This window comes from Vespula vulgaris, chromosome 7, assembly GCF_905475345.1.
Source record: "Vespula vulgaris chromosome 7, iyVesVulg1.1, whole genome shotgun sequence".
Classification (NCBI taxonomy): Eukaryota; Metazoa; Arthropoda; class Insecta; order Hymenoptera; family Vespidae; genus Vespula; species Vespula vulgaris.
The window spans coordinates 1,665,001-1,684,672 of NC_066592.1; the positions used below are offsets into that span (position 1 = coordinate 1,665,001).

At 29.2% G+C, this 19,672-nt stretch overlaps 2 protein-coding genes and 1 long non-coding RNA gene across 5 annotated transcripts in view; 2 read left to right on the forward strand and 1 right to left on the reverse strand.

Annotated features, from left to right (window-relative positions):
* Window positions 1-3,984, reverse strand: part of LOC127065085 (uncharacterized) — an 11,262-nt gene extending 7,278 nt beyond the window's left edge. The window contains exon 1 of the mRNA XM_050996976.1: window positions 3,823-3,984. Coding sequence (XP_050852933.1) covers window positions 3,823-3,984 — 162 coding nt within the window. The remainder of the gene's footprint in view (window positions 1-3,822) is intronic.
* LOC127065077 (tRNA (uracil-5-)-methyltransferase homolog A-like) overlaps window positions 1-6,608 on the forward strand; it is an 18,507-nt gene extending 11,899 nt beyond the window's left edge. For all 3 annotated transcript variants that reach the window (XM_050996963.1, XM_050996965.1, XM_050996964.1), the window contains one exon: window positions 3,846-6,608. The gene's annotated coding sequence lies outside the window, so the exon portion shown is untranslated. The remainder of the gene's footprint in view (window positions 1-3,845) is intronic.
* LOC127065086 (uncharacterized) overlaps window positions 1-19,672 on the forward strand; it is a 207,544-nt gene that overhangs the window by 13,468 nt on the left and 174,404 nt on the right. The gene's annotated exons all lie outside the window — the stretch shown is intronic.

The window sequence follows — 19,672 nt, forward strand, 5'->3', positions numbered from 1 at the left end:
ATATATACGTGTATTTTATATATACGATGCAATGTTCAATGGATCTCAAATTATTGTCGATATACCTTTTAAACCAGAATATTTATTTCGAGTAACTCACGTATAAAAGTTGTTGGATTACATATTTTTAATTAATTCCGATTCTAAAAAATGATTATAAAAGTGATTTAAGATATTAAAAAACGTTATTCTCAAGAATATTAAAATTACAAAAAAATAATTAATTTTCAAGAATAAATATATTTGTAATACTTTTTCCATGTTTTTTATGCAAAAATGTGTTTCATATGTACTTAGATTACTTTCGTAATGACGAATAGAATCATTATATTTCTTACTTTGCTTCTAATAAAAGGGACACAATTTTTATGTTTTTATATCCTTTCAGTAAAAAAAAAGGAGGAAGGAGGAAAGAAGAAACAAATCAGGATTCTCGAAAAAGTATCACGTAAATTATTCTCAGGGTTTTCCAACCCCCATATACGCGGCCTATTATATTTGCGGTAGCCCTTAACGAAGACAAATCGTATAGGGTTACTTCTCGTCTTTCAACGCAAGCTACGAAAGTAAAAAAAGATTAATTTCACGTCCAACCATGAAATGACTCCGATTAATTAGTCTCCTTCTGTCATGCTTTAATCGACAATATTCACGCTCGCATCCTTCTTCCTCCACATTTTAATGTTCACTGAACAATTTTATTCGAAAATATTATCTTCAAATGTTCCAACCTATATCTCTCGTATGTTCCTATGTTTTTCCGCTAACGTTACGATAACGAGATCCGATTAATTTATTTATTATTATAAAAGGAGAAGAAAAAATAACAGGTTAGCGTAAATGCGACGATACGCGACGGGTGACAAATAATTATTTCGTTCATGTACGTGTGCACGCATGCAAAAAGTTTCTCGATCATTAATGATTGTTATTATTCATTCAAAAAGATCTAATTAATTTTCTCTTTGCAGAAATAAGCGAAAACAATTTATTTTTTTTTCTTTTTTTTCTGTTTCTTAATTATTATTGCTGTTAATATTAATATTTCTTTTTTATTTTTTTCTTTGAAATCCTATCGATTTAGTTGGACTTATTTTTGATTTATTTTTTATGACGATTTTAATATAAATTTTTTAATTAAACAATATATTCAATTCGAATTTAGCAAACGTGTTATATGATCATTGTAACGAGTAGTGTTAATTTAAAGATTTTTTCGAGATAAATTGATACGTTTTAGTTGCATACGTATCAGCATGTTGAGTATATGCATAAGTAGGAAAGAAAATAATGGCAAAACTGTCGCGTTTTCCTGGAAATATTATCAAGTCGGGGTTTCATGTTCATAATACTGATAAGAGAAAAGGAAAAGCGCGACATGTATATGAACAGACAATCGAGAGAATGTGTCGAGAGATGAAGTTGAACAAAGTTATCTGGTGTCAGACTTACTAAGTTTGGGAAACATGACGAGAGAAGATGAAACAGAGATTGCATAGTTCACCATATCTTTACTTTATTATATATAATCAATTAAAATTTTCAAGTTTCAGAAATTCACATAGAACGTACAGAAAGTATATATGGGTATATCGATATATTCATCTTGAATTTCGTTCGAAAGAATACATGTCGAGTTACGCACAACGAAATTACTATAAAGATTTAGAAAAATAACGTTTGAAAGTCGGGTCGTGACAGTATCATGAATAAGATTCTTTTTAATTAACAAAAAAAAAAAAAAAAGAAAAGAAGAGAAAAGGACAAGAGAAAAGGCAAGATACAAGGGAAAATGCGATTATTAATATTTTTCTTCCTTTTTTTTCTTTCTTCTCGACAACAAAATATACCGACGAGTAAAATAAATAGTCGTAAGAAATAAAGAGATATAAAGTTGCGGATGATGAAAGAAACGAAAGGAGTAAGTAAGAAAGGAAGAAAGGAAACAAAATATATATAAGATGACTATTTGCTGCTGCCGCAGTTCTTACTGTTGGTATTGCTATTTGAGACAAGATAAAAAAGAAAAGAAAGAAAAAAAGAGAAATAAAAAAAGAAAAAGAGAAAAAAGGGAGAAAGAAAAGACAAAATAAGCCATGGAGCAAGAAGATAAATATAATTGTATAAGCAGATACTAGATTTTACAAGAATATCATAAAAATTGAATTTTCCGTAATACAATTACCACAAGAGAGTGAACGAGCGACCGAGCAAGTGAGCTCTCAGCTCGATTCGGCTCGGTTTTTTTATGATCATTGCAAAAATGAAGAAAGAAATTAGCTTGCATAATCGTCTCTTTTCTATTTATCTGATAATCAGAAGAGAGATATGCGTAGGCATATCCGAGAAAAGGATTCTTGAGAGAATAACGAGAGAAAAAGATAATAATTCAATATTCATTGTTCTATATACATGTGTATAGTAATATTGCAGAAGATAAGAGTATCGCAAATAATTGAGTGGTACAATAAAACGTATATTGAAACTATGAATATTTCCGTACACGTTTTATTAAAATGTACGGCCGTATTACTCTTCGTGTTAATCGATTTATTGAAATTAATGCTTCCGATTCTGAATTTTTCGAATTTGATTTATTTCGAGAACTTGCATTTCTATTTTCATTTGATAACTAATAATCTTCGTCGTCGTCGTCGTAATTGTAATTGTCACGACGAAATATATTTCAATTTAACAAGTTTATTAAGAAAATTATAGTAGAGTCGTTACTTCGTTCGAAATTTTCTAAATCAATTTAACTTAAGAATCGTCTCTCTCTCTCTCTTTCTCTCTTTCTCTCTTTCTCTCTTTCTCTCTTTCTCCCTCTCTACCTTTCTATCTTCTTTCAAAAGTTTAACTAACTTTTGTCGAATTAGGAAGGAACTCTACCGGCCTGCTTGAATTAGTATTCCAATTTTACTTCCTGTTATGTTTTTCTTTTTCTTTGAAAATATTATAAATCTGTTAATCTAAGTAAAAAAGTTTCGATATAAAGTTCGATTTAACGTCATTTAATTTTATGAATTATTTGATATTAAATTACAGATCGTTCGGAAATCGTTCACAAGGATATAATTAATAAATTTTTTTTAATTGCACGGATTTTATATTCTGATTGATAATTAAAATTATTAAAAGATTTATTGTGAAGGTTATTCCATCAAATTAAAATAATTTTATATGATGATATTTTGAGGATCGACAATTTTACGATTCATTTCGCGTGATTAAAAATTTAACGGCATTAAATCGTTTTACGATTTCGTATGTACATATATCTGTATTTCTACATATCCTACGTAAATTGTGGATGAAATGTTGGCGCGAAATTTTGCGGCACGTGCTGCGATAGAAGAAAGATCATGAAGAGACTCGCGCATATATTCGATATATATGAATAAATGATATTGTTCGAAAATAACAAATATTCTGTTCGTAACGCTTAATTGAAGTATCGCCTACGAATTGAGTGGAATCGATAATGTTATGATTATGTATAAAGAGCAATAGAATTATACGTTTATAGGCCCTGATACGTTTTAATTGTATTAACAATTTCAATTAATCTATACCATTCTTTACATATGTGTCAATAATTGTTTCCCCATTTACAAATATACAAATGAGAATGAACAAAAAAGAAAAATAAGAAAAATGAATATGATAAAAAAAAAGAAAACACAAGAAAAGAAAAAGAATCAAATGATTTCTTTTTCTTTCTTTTTTAAATATATATATATACATAAAATTATCAAACAATTATATGATAATATTCGATGAAATATAATGTGATAATCGATTATTTTTTTTTTTGCAACTCACCGGATATTCGTCGTATTTTGCAGGGTAATCTGGATAATCGAGATTGCCAGACAAGTTGTTGCCGACGATGCTTCTTTTAACGAAGAAACGTTGATCATCGTTCGCAACGACGACCCAGATTATGACGAAGACGAGGAATGAACGAATTATGTTCTTTCCCATTATGATTGTTTTTATTAATTTAATGTGATGTAAATTAAAATTTTTTATTTAACGTTAAATTAAACGTTTTCCGTTAGGATTTATCGAGATGAATTTTCTTTTGCTATGTATCTTCTTTCTTTTTTCTCTCTCTTTATTTCTTTTTCTTTTTTTTTCTTTCTCTATCGTCGTCTCTCGAAAATGATTCTTTTCTCGTCAATTTTTTATTTTCTATTTATTTTTTTTTTATTTCAATCGATATAACGCATGTATCTCGACACACAGTCACGATAGTGTATAGATGTATAGATGTATAGATGTATAGATGTATTGATGTATTTGCAAGAAATTTTTTTCAATCTTTCCGTGAAGGCCACCAAGAAAGTACTCTCGAGGACGTAATGGAGCAGACGCTTCGGCGAACGCGCTATTTATTTGGGCGCGTCGCCGAAGCTACGCAGGCGCTAGGATCTATAGGCACTAGTACCTGTAGATACTAAGCGGCTGCGAAGTTTTTATTATATAAATATATATATATATGTATATGTGATCATATATATATATTTATATAAATATTTATTTATAAATGTTTTTATTAACTTAAACATATATGTAAATATATATAATACATATATGTATGCATATATATGCATTAATATTTTAACATATACAAATATATATGTGGTATATGTATATGCATATATATGCATTAATATTTTTTAATGTTCCTACAAATAAGGTTTTGTAGTCTTATTAACATTTCACGCCGGCGCGTATCGCGCGTGGTTAGCACTCGCTTTGTATGTATATTCGGATAAATTATTGTGGTGTTTATCACCAAACATTTAGTTCGTTTAGTAATTGAAAAAAATTGCAATAATGTTAAAATTTTAATAATGAGTTTTTAATGTATGTAAATTGAAAAAAGTAGAATATAATAAAGCATTAATGTGCAAAAAAACGTAAATAATAGCGCCGGTGTGAACGTTAATATTTAAATATTTCTTAATTCTTTACGGACGAACTCCATGTTTGATTGAAAAAATATAAAAATCTTTAATCTTTTTTCAAAATGAAAAGAACGTAATACGTATTAATATATTATATTACTACGTATCTTTTTTTTCGAATAGTAGATTAATGTATATTGTTTTACAATACGGTTTCAAATTGGCAAAGAGATTTGGATTATTATTTGTTAATCATATTTATGATGAAAAAAAAAAAAAAGTCTGGATTTCATCCGCAAAGGATTAATATCTCTTTCTTATATTTTTTAAATATCTTTTAAATTGAACGATTAAATAAGTTATTATCTATATTAATAATTTTATAATAAACATTCAAGAATAAATAAATAATCATATATAAATGTAAAATATAAATGTTTTTTAAACAATAGTAAAAAAATTTTCTTAAATATAATCTTAAAATGTCTATTATAAAATAATCTTGATGTATCTCATATGATCTTAAAATGTCTTTATTATAAAATAATCTTGATGTATCTCATATGATCTTAAAATGTCTTTATTATAAAATAATCTTGATGTATCTCATATAATCTTAGATATAATCTTCAAATGTCTTGGACAGATTTATGTCATCAACATGCAACAAAAATAATTGTGGTAATATCAATACTCATTTGTACGAACATATTTTATTTCTTTATTTTGATAAAGAGGTAATTTATATAAATCGATAATTATAATAAGTTAAATATAGCCGATCGATAATTATGTTTTTGCATATCGTATATTAAATTGAATTATTTATTTTAATGAAATAAGCAAATGTAATATTTAAAAATAAGTTTCGTCGTATTAATGTCGATCATTTTTTATCGGTAATATCGATCATTTATATAAATATATAATACTTCGTCACGAAATAAATAAACGAAATTTGAATGCAAAAGGGATGTGGGAAATGTGAATATACACGATTGACAACGATTAACAAAGTCAATTAATCAAATTGAATGGATATCGATCAGAAGGATGCAAACGATGTTTATTTGAAGGTATTTCTCTTGTTAGGATAAAGCTGACAAAATAATAAGGGTTCACACGTTTTGGTCTTTTACAAACCTTGGTCCGCACAATTCTGTGATATTGATAGTCTCTGATAACACGATAATGATGAAGTAATTCTCTTTATGTTTGCCTTTCCCGAATCTCATTTTGATAACTTTCTGATTGGCAGTAAAAATATATAAATAAACATTATCTTCAAATTTTATGGATAAAAACATTTATGCATTATAATATTTATTATGGATGTCAGATAGATTAGATGTAGAATATAGATATCATAGGCTAAGAACAGCGATTCTTGAATGTATTATCGTAGTTATCCTGTTTTCATAAAAATTTGATTTGTATTCTTGGCCGCCCACCTCCAACGAAGTTCTTAAGATTCTTTTAATATATCTTTTCTCGTCGATTTAGTAATAACAATTTAATATTTTTCCCGAAAAAAATATGTATATATTTTGTCTTATAAATTTGTTTACTTATATAATAAATAAGAAATTGATGTATGATGTCAAAAAAAAACAAAAAAAACAAAAAAAAAACAAAAAAAACAAAAAAACAAAAAAAATTGATGTATCAATAAATAAAGGGCTGTGTGTCAAACAATGGGTCTTTCTTCACTTTACTTGCCGTCTATGTAATATTTTTGAAAAAATTGAGTGCTTCGACGAGCAATGTAATTTACGCGATAATTCTTCGTCTTTTTTGTTATACTATAATTTGATAACATTTAAAGAAAAAAGATGATCTCGTTGCTATCTATCATATTATTAAAAGTTTGATTAATTATAATGTATCTAAAAGATATCTATACTTTTAGAAAAACATTGTTATTGAAATTTACAAAGAATGACGTAAAATTATGAATGCTCTTTCGATTAGATAAAATTAGAAACTGTGGTATACACGAATAAATGTCATTATTGAGCTGTAAATATTTTCCGATGCGAAACTCGTACTGTTTGTCGAAAATATCGGTAAAATCGATGAAATTTTACTCGGATAATTGTTTATCTACAGTTCCTTCATTCGGCTTATCAATTTTCGATTATTCAAATTATCCTGCGTTTCTCTGTTATTCATAAGCCCTATTTGAAATAAACGAATAAAACGAGACAGCTGTCTCTCGTTCCTGCATTTACAAATCGCAAATTAAGGTTTCTCTTATAACGTTCATGGCAAAATTACGGTAATTCTCGTCGTTATAACTGGACTCAGCGACGTGACGTTAAACTTGCAAATCGCATTAATTAAAAATGACTCGCATTGAAAACTCGCGTAAATGGTTATATTCATGAATTTATATTTTTGTTTCACGGTTAATTGTGAAAAATCTCCACACGTTTTTCCCTATTCTGAGCATATTTTTGTCTTTCATTTCTGTTTTCGTACTCACAGAAAATTACGTCTCTTTCTCTTTTTTGATTTGTTTTGTTTTCTTTAGTAGCGAATCATAAATGCGAATATTATCTAATTGAATTTATTTGGACAAACGAGATAATTTATTTAAAGAAATTAGACCTTTTGATTCATGTAATTCTTTATTTATTTATTTTTTTACTTTTTCTTTCCTTTTCTTTTTCGAAAAAAATAAACCGTTCTAATTTATGAAAGATCTTGGAAAGTATTGTTCTTTGACGTTAAAGAATCATACTCATTGACGGACCTATCGTAAGGAAAGAAAAGAAAATCGATTTAATTAACAGAACTCTGTAGTCACGTACCGGGTCATAATTAAGGACTACATAATAACATTCCATCCAACGCGCTGTTCTACGTGACGAATTATTTCTCTTTCTCTTTTTCTCCTTTCTCTCTTTTTATTTTTTTTTCACTTTTTCACTTTGTTCATCTCTTCAAACTTTTCTCGTTTTTTTCTTTCCCTTCATCGAGTCTACCGTTCCCGTTGAATTCACATTTAATAGACTTCGTAAACGAGCTAACTGTAAGAATTAATGGATCGATTTCAATTACGATGGGATAATCCGATGTAAAAAGTCACGAACGACAGATGAAACATCTTCTGTTTCCGCGTTTATATATATATATATATATATATATATATATATATATGTACGTATAAAAAGACAAAAGTAACAAATCAATACGTAAAATTTCACATGTATTATAAATTTGTTAAAAGCTTCTTTATAGAAAAAATTACTAAATATAACATTGTTACAAACAAAAAAATATATATAAAATGTAAACAAAATGTTTACACAGAGGTTAAAAACAATTTTTATATAGAAAATAAAAAACTATTTATATAGTGGAACATAAAAAAAAAGAAAAGGTATTTTTGGAAGACAAGCCAAATTAGATACGAGTTTGACGAAAATGATGGGAAATTTGGTCTGTTATTGTTTTCGTTCAATAACTTCGTTTAAAAGGATTTTTATTTTTTTATGATTTAAAAAAGTAATAAAGAGAGAGAGGGAGAGAGAGAGATAGAGAGAGATAGAGAGAGATTGAAAGAGAGAAAGAAAGAGAGAGAGAGAGAGAGAGAGAGAGAGAGAGAGAGAGAGAGAAAGAGCGAGAGCGAGAGCGAGAGCGAGAGCGAGAGCGTGAGCGAGAGAAAAAGTCGGAACTAAAATTATTAACGGCGCAGCATGCCGCGTGGCTGCTTTCAATTGGTGCCTGGATACGAGCGAGAGAAGACGATGATTGGCGTTGTTCGCTAAAAATGATTGTAGGCGTGGTAAACGACGTAATAAAAAAAAGATAGCTAATTTATTACCACCCTGCACGGGTTCGCTTGTCTCTTTCTCTCTCTCTCTGTCTGTCTCTCTCTCTCTCTCTCTGTCTGTCTGTCTGTCTCTCTCTCTCTCTCTCTCTCTCTCTCTCTCTCTATATATATATATATATATATATATATATATATATATATATATATACGTATGTCTCTACGCAATACGGGATTATGCATTATACGTGATATTTACTGTACGTGTATTTTGATAAATACAAATATAATTAATGCTAACAGGGTCGGTCAAAGGACTGGTTTAAAATTTAATTATGAATTGTACATTATTTCTGACGTTCGTCAGATATATCCGCAATAAACTTTCTATAAATTTTTGATTCTCTGATTAATTAATTTCTCACCTTTGCTTTTACTTTGCTTTTTCTTTTTATCGAGAAAAATTCATCGCTTAACTTGTTTACTGTAATCCGTTATTTGATCGTTATACAAATTTGTATCATTTTCTATATTTTTCTATGTAAATTTTTCTATCTTTGGACTTAAATATCACAGCTATAAATAGAGGCATACGCTTTAATACGCCTTTGTTCTAATTTTACATGGAAGTTTTCATATGGAATGGATCTATTGGGAATAATCAAAATTGTTACATGTCTGATATGAATCTGACTGTTGATGAGCAACTATTCTCTACAAAAGTGAGATGTAAATTTACGCAGTACGTACTAAATAAGCTAGATAAATTCGGTATCAAGTTTTGATTAGCGTCGAATAACCACAGTAAATACATTATAATCGGTTTTCCATATTTGAAAAAGAGGACACTCGACCGTCGGCAATATCACTCGGCGGATTTGTTGTCCTTAAACTAGTTGAACCATTTACTCGACGTTGAAAACATGTTCGACGGATAACTTTTTCACAAGTCCACCACTGGAGACAAAATTATTGGCAAAACAAACAATATTACTCGACACTATTCGGAGTAACGAAAGAGAATTATTTAAGTTGGCGAAATCAGTAAAAAATAAAATGAAACGTTTTTCAATAGTGTTTTATAAATAAAGTAATTTTACTCTAACAATTTATAAACCCAAACCAAGCGGAAAAGTTGCAATATTCAGCTTGAAACATAAAAGTCTAAAAATCAATAACGACCGAAAGCGAGTACTCGAGACAGTAGCGTATTATAATAAAGCTAAATACGGGCGTCGATGTCACTAATCAAATATTAAACATATATTTGAATGATATATGAATGAATAGACATATATTATCACATTAAAATCTTGTAGATGACTTATGCAAATTTTTGTCAACATTTTTTAGCAGACCAGTATTCATGTATGAATCGTTTATAAGAAAACAAGTGGACAAAATATATCCAGACAACAATTTTTAATACAAATAGCAGAAGAGCTTGTCGAAGATTATTATGAATTTCTCCAAGAAAAAAAAAATATGTACAAGGAACATAAAGTGGCCAATGTAATATTTCGTATCCGCAAAAAAACATGCCAGATACGATTTTGCAAAAAAGAAAATAAAACAAATCTTATATGATCTGTAAAAAATATATCTGCGTAAATCTAGGAAGGTGAATCCTATTATTAGCAAAAAATGCAATTAAAAAATGAAGACTATTCTTCATTTATTTCTAAACATAATAAACACTGTGATCTCCTATTTATCATATTTTTGATACATATAAAAATGAAAATATATGGTTATTTTATTATTACGTAAAAGTTACGTATGTATTTTACGTATTATTTCTTACAATGAATTCACAAGTTTAGCCGATAAAAATAACATTTATTCCGTCAAATGACCGATTATGGTAAGAATGGGTATATATGAAATGCTGGTAAGGTTAGTGTTAAAAGTTATGTCGTATATATTACTTCTTAGAGTAAATTGACAATTTCAGTCGAAAAAAACATTTATTCCGTCAAACGACTGGTTACGATAAGACTAAGTGTACATGAAATATTAGTATGGTTAGTGTTAAAAGTTACGTTATACTTCTTATAATAAATTAATAATTTCAGCTGAAAAAAACAATATTTATTCTGTGATAGACCGCTAAGAACAGGTATGTATGAAATGCTGGTAAGTTAGTATTAAACCATTAAAACTTCTTCATTTATCTGTAAATAAAGTAAACACTGCTTCTATGATTTTCTGTTTATGCTATTCATGATACATATCAAAATGAAAATATGTTATTATTTTATCATTATTTAAAAGTTACGTTGTATGTATTATTTCTTACAATAATTTAAAATTTCAATAGAAAAAACCCACATTTATTCTGTCAAATGATCGGTTACGGTAAAAATAGGTATATAAGAAAGATTCGTTACACACAAAACAAAACCAAGTAGATCGTAAATGAGAAATAATATAATATTATCATGATATCATGATATCGAATCAACGAAATAGTTCCTCTCAGTCATCCTATTAAACTCTGTGAAACCTATTGGATGTAAGACCTCAATTATATTATAATTTATCATTAATCCATCTATCATAATGAACGTCGTTCGATCAACGTCGTTAGATACAAACTATTATGCTTCGTTAAGGGAATGCGTTAGAACTTGGTTAGAGACGAAACAGAAACAAAACGCATCGGGAAAAGCTTATACACGACGCTGTTAGTCAATCAGAATGATGGAGGTAGTGGGTGTTCGGGATAATGGAAAGTTCGAAACGACGCAAAACGACGTAAAGGTTTCTCTGGTAGCACTCAACCACCTGCTGATATTTTCTATCTCTCTTTGATTCTCTCTCTCTCTCTCTCTCTCTTTTTCTCTTCCTCCCTTTCTCTCTCTCTTTTTCTCTCTTCCTCCCTTTCTCTCTCTCTTTTTCTCTCTCCCAATCTCTCTCTCTCTCTCTCTCTTTTTCTCTCTCCCTCCCCCTCTCTCTCTCTCTCCCTGACTTTTTCTCTATTTTCTCATTCTTTTAATCTTTCTACGTGAAAGGAGAGTGTATGTGTTTATTTGCGTATATTTTGTATGAATGCAGCTCTTCGTTACTTCTTTACCTTTCTCTATTTGTAAGTTTCCTCCGTGCTTTTTTCCAATTCCACCGTGATTTTTATTTACTGCTTTTATATTATTTTCCATTCGTATCGTATGTATATTCGATGCGTATTCTGATTTCATTATTTTTTTATAAAACATATTCGACGTAATGACGTACATGTTTATAACACATGTGAAAACGAGAGTAAATATTGCCAGTTTATTTAATTATCTTTTTCGTAGTCATGTATGTTTATATATATATGTATATATGCGTGTGCGTACGTGTGTGTATATATATGGATTTTTCTTTTTGATTATTTAACCGTTAAATAAGGTTTGAAATTTAAAATAATAAAATAAAATTCTCGAATAGCAAATTAATTCTCGAAAAGATCATATTTATATAACGAATATTAATATTTCTTATAAATCAATTACGTGTTATAATTTTTAAAGGTAATATCATTCATTAATTTCTAGCGAACACATTACCGACAATTTTAACTTCATCACGTTACCGACAATTTTACCTTCAACAGAGTTCTATTTTGCCGACGATCGCAAACTCTTTCCATTTACAAACTCTTTCGAATAAAACAGTTTCATCAAATTTGCAAGTTTGTCATCTGCTGGTAACTTTTAACTATGTAATTTTTGTATGTTATATGTTATCCTTTGTAGGAAATAAATAATTGAAAATCCTATAGAATTTTTAACATCGAAAAATTATTACATCGATAAGGAAGAATAACGATCAATAGTAAAATTTTATCTGCCTGGCTTTTTTAAATTCCATTTAACAAGAATGTATAAAATGTCTGATAATAAAAAATTCATCAAGGGTTTTGCAATACATATTTTTATCGGAGAATTTTCATATAAAATAATCGATGAAAATTTTTTTAATAATGACTATCTCTTAATTGTTAAATTACTTCTCATATAACATGGTCGGATATAATTTAAAAAAAAAAAGAAAGAAAAAGAAGAAAATATATATACTTTTTTTTACAAAAAGAAAAGATATATATGTATATCTTTTTTTTTTTCCAAAAAAGTAGGTATGATTTTCATGACGTTTTTTGTGGACTAATGAATTTTACGGACTAATTTGCGACCGTGTGAACGTAGATAAAAACGTGTGAATAGAGCGTATTAAGAAAAGCGTGTAACGGTGAATATCGTGTAAAAAATAAAATAGCGTATAAAAAGGTCCCAGTATATATTTCGTTATACACGTAATGTCATATATTAGCTCATATGGAACTGTAACAGGCATATACGATTCCGAGTTTCCATTGTTTGCAGATGCCTATATCAGACATGTGTTTGTCTGGGTTCAATAAATACGAAAATGAAATGAATAAAATGCATCCTGCAGATAAATTGACATATAAATCTTTGATAAATAATGAAAATTTTGCATCGATTCAACGGAAAAGAAAATATTTCTATCGAATAATCATTTAATATTTTCCATGAAAAATTTTAAAAAAGCGAAATGTTCCATTGATTATTGATCAGAACATCGTCAAGTTTTATTTGATATTTTTCCTTACCTTTTCAATTTGCTTTACTATGTAAAAAGAATTTTTCTATAAAAATATTTTCTATCGCGCATTTTAAAATCTGTATTCTATTATCTGAGAAAATAAATGAGGAGAATTCTAAAGGTAAATACGGGATAAAATAATAACTAAGTTGTATAATAAAAGTTTTTCTGTTGGTTATTTCTATAAAATTCATATCATTTTATTCATATTTGCATTTATAAAACGCATCGTACGAGCGCGAATAAACGCAATTCGACGAATAACATTCACCAATATTTTTATTTTATTTATCGTGTAAATACGGAAAAAATTTGTTAAAAAATTTATATTGAAAATGTGTATTATTTGCGATCGATTGTAGACACATAATTAAGGAATAAAGAGAATTGGATCAGGTGCATCAATATTTTCAACAAAAATTGATAACGTATGTAGATACGTCTATATATATATGTATGTGTGCACACGCATCTATCAATATATGTACATATGTAGGTGTTCTGTGTTACTATAAGTATAAGGGAGATGGTAAAGGTTGTGTATAGTTCTTTCGCATTCTAGAATATTACTCGGTATCCTTCAGTGTCGTTTCGTTCATCTTCTCTGAAGCATCGATAACAAACGCCATTCAATTTTCCATCAAGGTTCTTAACTGATTAACAGTCTTATAGAGAGAGAGAGAGAGAGAGAGGAGGATGTTATCAAAAAAAAATCTACAATAATAAATTTACAAGTAAATTTTGTTTGATCAAAATATCCATTTTATAAGTAATCATAATAATGTACATATTATGTTCCATCATAATTCATAATAATGTACCAAGATTAAAAAAATAAAATCGATCGCGTGGTACGTTTTATGTAGAAAAAATTCTTGATACTTCGTTTTTCTTTTAACTACTAAAATAATCACTGATTAAAGTTTAAAGAAAAAACGAAGAAGATCCCGTAAGTTGTATTCGCGTTAGTTACATGCCTGCCCTTTATACTATGCATTAAACTATTTCAAAGCAAGTGTTAGCAAATTTAGCTTGGGGTAATACTGCGAATGGAGGCTTGAAATTGCGTGGGGAAGTGTACGACCGATAAAAATCACATTCTCCCATGGTTTCGCACCATATACTTTTATCGTTTCGTCGTACCATTCTTTTTTCTTGTTCTTTTCTTTTTTTCTACTCCTGTCTAGTAGGAAAAAGAAGTTTTATATATTACTTACATACTACGTATGTATCTTCGAACAATAAGAAAACGAAATAAATGAAATATCGAATAAAAACATGAAATAAAATATTAAATCATTTTATAATTACAATATGCGTACAGGCACACATTCACCGTCGGTTCAAAAAAGAGACTGGATTAATAAAAAATAGAAAAACATTAAGATCGTGGTTTTAATGTTTCAGATGTTCCACATAAACTTTTTCCACATAAATACAATGCATAGAATGTTCGTAACAACCATGAGAAATTATCCATATACAACCATAGAAAAGTTCTTCTTTGGGATGTTATTTTCCCAAAGAAATATTGACGCGTGTCACAGTGGCTTGAATATCGATTATGTCGTTTATCTTTCATGTGAATTTTTATTTTGGGGAATAAAAAAAATTCACTCGGCATCAAATCGAGTGGATATGGAGGGTAATCGAGAACTGGTATTGCAGCCGTGTGAACGGGCGCATGTTGCGTAGCAAGAAGAAATCCATGACACGGGAGCAAAATAACAATCCAAAAAAAGGATTTTTCTAATAGTTTCTCATGGTTGTACGAGCATTCTGTGAGAGAAGTTTATGTAAAACACCTTAATCATTGAAACGGCCATCTTAACATTTCTCTATTTTTTTATTAATCCAATCTCGGAACTATTTGGACAGATGGTGTATATAATTTACATATGTATTTATTTTGTAACCAATGCATATCGATTTTACGAGCTATGATAGTGGATGATTTGAAATTATCGTGTCAAAATTACCATTCAACGAATCGTTGACAAATCGTAAAGAAAACGAAATAAGAAGGCTCTTTAACTTCCAGCTGATTTCGATTGTTTGTCGATAGTTCGATAGTTTGTCGGAGATACTTTCGCTTGTCAACAATGTGTTCGAAACTTTTCCGAAAGAAATCCGTTATATTCGATCAAACTTTCATACTTTGGCAACTATTTCTCTATAATCAATATTATCTATGTTGCGTGTGTGCGTGTATATATATGTATATATTATATGTATGGTTATATAGTTTTATATATATATATATATATATATATATATATATATGCATAGATACGTTTATATATAGATATTGTATATACGCATACGTACTTACATAATCATAAATTGGATAAAATGATAATGAAATACTGTTGAACTAATTGCTTGCGTTTGATTCCCTACTTATTCGATAACCACGTATTTTGTGGCTTTGAACAATCATTTAAACATTATCTTCATTACATCACGTAAATTAAATTTACCGCTAGTGAAATTAACGTAAATTTTAGTTAGCCCTCCTACAATCATTAAAATAATTTCGTTTTCGTTAATACGAAATACGCATTACTTATTCATTTATTAACGTTTATAATATATCATTTTCTAAAATTATTTTATAATAATTATATTTGACATTTCCACCTCTTTTTCCTTTTTAACGCAATTTTTAATTTTTCTTAATTTTCCTTTAACATAGTTATATTTGATGTTTTTTTCTTTTCTTCCTTTTTAACATACTAAAGATAAAACGTATCCATTTCATTATTTTTTGGTGTTCCTTCTTTTTTTTTTTTACAAAAATTACTAACAAAGGATTGTTGTACAAGATAAGAATGGAATTGACTAAAAAGGCAAAGAAAGAACCAACAAGAGAAAAAGAAAAGAAAAGAGCGTTAAAAGAACGCGACCATGCATATTTCTGTGTGCAAGTAAGTTCGTCATGCAAAAAATGAGATACCAGATGTTGAAGTGTAGAAAGGCAAGAGAAATGGAAAGATATTAAAAGTCTTGTGCGAGTGAAGTGTGAACGTTGCCTTGGAAAGAGTAATATGGCATTAATTGCGCGTAACTGCTAGCCACTAGAGAAATTTCTTATATTTTCATATAATTTCAAAAAAATAGAGAGAGAGAGAAAAAGAGAAAAAGAGAGAGAAAGAGAAAGAGAAAGAGAAAGAGAGAGATGCGACATAATTAGTCAAACGTCATCGGTAATGATTTGTATTTGCAATATTATAGATTTATTTATTTAACAAAATTGTATAATTGATATTTTCTCTTTTATTTTCTATAATAATTGATAGAAACGTTTTATATAACGCCTAAAGATAGGCAACCTTCCTATCACTTGGTCGATAGTTACAATTACGAGCGTCATTTATCGACGGAACGTATTTTTTGAGCCTCCATACAACGGCTATGCCGTATTACACACGTGTACGAGTATGTTGCCTGTCTAAAGGGTTTCGGAAAAAGTATAATTATTGATGAAGTGTATCGAATGTTGCATACTTCCAGGCATTAATATTTCTATAATTAATCATTACAGATAACAAAGGTATGCTTTAGACATATTAATCGATACGGAACGTATTTTTTATTGGAAACTGTAATAGTAACCATTTCTCTTTTCTTTCATTCTTTTAACGTTTGGAATTTCATCGATTAACAAGAAGTATAAAGTAATTAGCGGAGAAATAACAAAGAAGCAGAAACAAAGCCATGCACATTTATTTAATTTTCATGGTTCGGACGTATTTCCTTTGATAAGGATATAGAAAAAAGTGGTGCACAGTGAATATACAGAAGCGCCTTTTATAATTTACATCGTTTGCATTTGACACCTAAGGAAATATGTTTCTTTTGAACATTGATTCAATATCCTGTAAAAGTATAATCGTTCTACTTTTTTTTTTTCTTCTTTCTTAATCTTTAGCGAAACGATCAATCCTTATAAGAATTCTTTCTCTTTATATTTTTTTCCTTTTACTTCAAGAAAAACCAAAAAATATATCTCGATATTTATCATGAACTCACGTAGAAGTTTCCTTCGTCGATGACATTTTCAATTTTTCTTTCTTTCTTTCATCTTCTTTTTCTCTCTCTTTTTTTGTTTTTAGCTTCTAAAGGAATAAAAAAAGTAATGTTTCGATTAGAGAAGAAAATTGTAAAGTCTAACGTGAAAAATGAATCGAGTTGGTACATAGCCTTCAACGTCTCTTGTAAGAAATGCGACGTAGTTCGATGTTTCGACTTTATGACTCGTAAACGGTTCATATTTATTTTTCACAGAGGAATAGGAAAAGAAGAAATAGAGAGAGAGAGAGAGAGAGAGAGAGAGAGAGAGAGAGAGAGAGAAGGAAAAAAAAGTTTTAAAAGCAGTATTCACCGCAAAATTTTTGTATCCTCTCGTTTTTCCTATCCTATATTTACAACGTTACAACATCTGAAATCGATATGCTGTTATATTATAGAAGAGTAATATACGAAAAGATAAAAAATATGAATAAAAAAGAGAGAGAGAGAGAGAGAGAGAGAAAAAGAGAGAGAGAAAGAGAGAGAGAGAGAGAAAGGGAGAAAGAAGAATGAAGGATAAAATGGTAGCAATGGTTAGTTTATTAAAATTATTTTAATTGGACTATATGTAATAAGTCAAAAGTATTCTTAGTTGCTGTTTAGCTTGCATACCTATGAAAAATATTATAATTATATTTTGTTGAGTATAATGACGGTTTCCTTTATGTTATTAAAAAATTCTCTCTCTCCTTCTCTCTCTCTCTCTCTCTTTTTCTCTCTCTTTCTATCTCTTTCTCTCTTTTTCTTTCTCTCTCTCTCTCTCTCTTTCTCTCTCTCTCTTTCTGTTTATCTATTTTTCTTTTCAATTTTGTTTACGATACTCGTTAGAAAAGGAAAGAGTCGCATTGAACAGAAATCGAACGACGTCGAATAAAAGAACTAGATTTAAGTTGTAAAATAGGAAACGTATGGGGAGAATGAAAGAATAAAAGAGAGAGGGAGAAAGAGAGAGAAGAAAGTAATTCACATCGAGATTTAAATCACCCTTCCAAAGTAAACTATCAAGATGGTGGGATAGAAGACGTTATTTGATCTCGTTTCACAAAGCTTCGTGAAAAGCAACATGGATACGTTCTTCCCATGCTTTGGATATTACACGAGAAAATGTAAACGATCAATCTATTGATTGATTGTTCGTTCGTTCAATCGATCCATCTATGGATATGTATATATTTACATGTACATATCTATTCCGAGGAAAAAGATTTAAAGAACATATCGGCTTATCGGTCCTTCAAAGCTTTCTGAGGAGAAAAAAGGGATAGAGGAAAGGAATTTTTATGCACACGCACGAAGGAATAACAATTTAACGTACGAAAAAAGAAAATGGAAACGCCTTCGAATATTCTTTATCGGTCGGGCAGCGAACAATATGTCCGCCATTTTGTTGGCCAAGGAGAACGGTGAATGGGGAAAAATGAAACATTATGTAGTGTGATGAAAGTAGGATGGTAGTAGGGATTGAAAGGACAAGAAATTGACGTTATTTCGTTTCACCCTTCTTTTATAGAGGGTGAAGGAAGTTACGTAAAGATAAACGATGTTTATGTATATTTATGTACATCCGTGTATGGTAGGGTGTTTCGTTTTACTTGATCGTTTGCAATTTTATCAGGGAGAGATTGATAAAATTGAAAAAAGAAAAGAAAGAGAGAAAAATCAAAGATTTCAAATTATATATATATATTTATTTATTAGGAATTACGTGTCGTAAGCTATTTGGGTTAAAGAAGAAGAAGAAAAATTTACTACGACATTATAGGATCGAAGTAGAATCGAATGTTATTTCATTCTCGAATTCGTGATTAACAGTGATTCCTTAGAATAGAAATGTGCGAAAAGAAAGAATAGAAAAGGAGATAGAGAGAAAGAAAGAGATAAATACAGCATGTAAAGTAATGAACAGAGCAAAGTGTACGGGTCCTGTTAGTCGGAGATAGAAGACTTTCTTTTTCAAAATGTGCAGCAACAAGTAACATACGAGTAATTTTTTTTCTTTCTCTTTTTTCTGCGTATGTTTACTGTAGGTAGAAACAAAGAGTAACTTCATTCCAAAGGAATGAAGCATCATACTCGTGCTTTCTAGAGTTTATCCGCGTTCTTCTACAAAAAAAATAAAAAAGAAAGAAGGAAAATAGAAAAATATATAAGAAAATAAAGTAAAATAAAACGAGACAAGATAGGTTATTCGAGATCCTTCTATCGAGAAAATTCTTAAGGTATTCTATTTTTTATCGTGTCTCTTTCTTTCTTTCTTTCTTTCATCCTTCACTTCGTTTCTTTCTTTCTTTCTTCCTTCTCT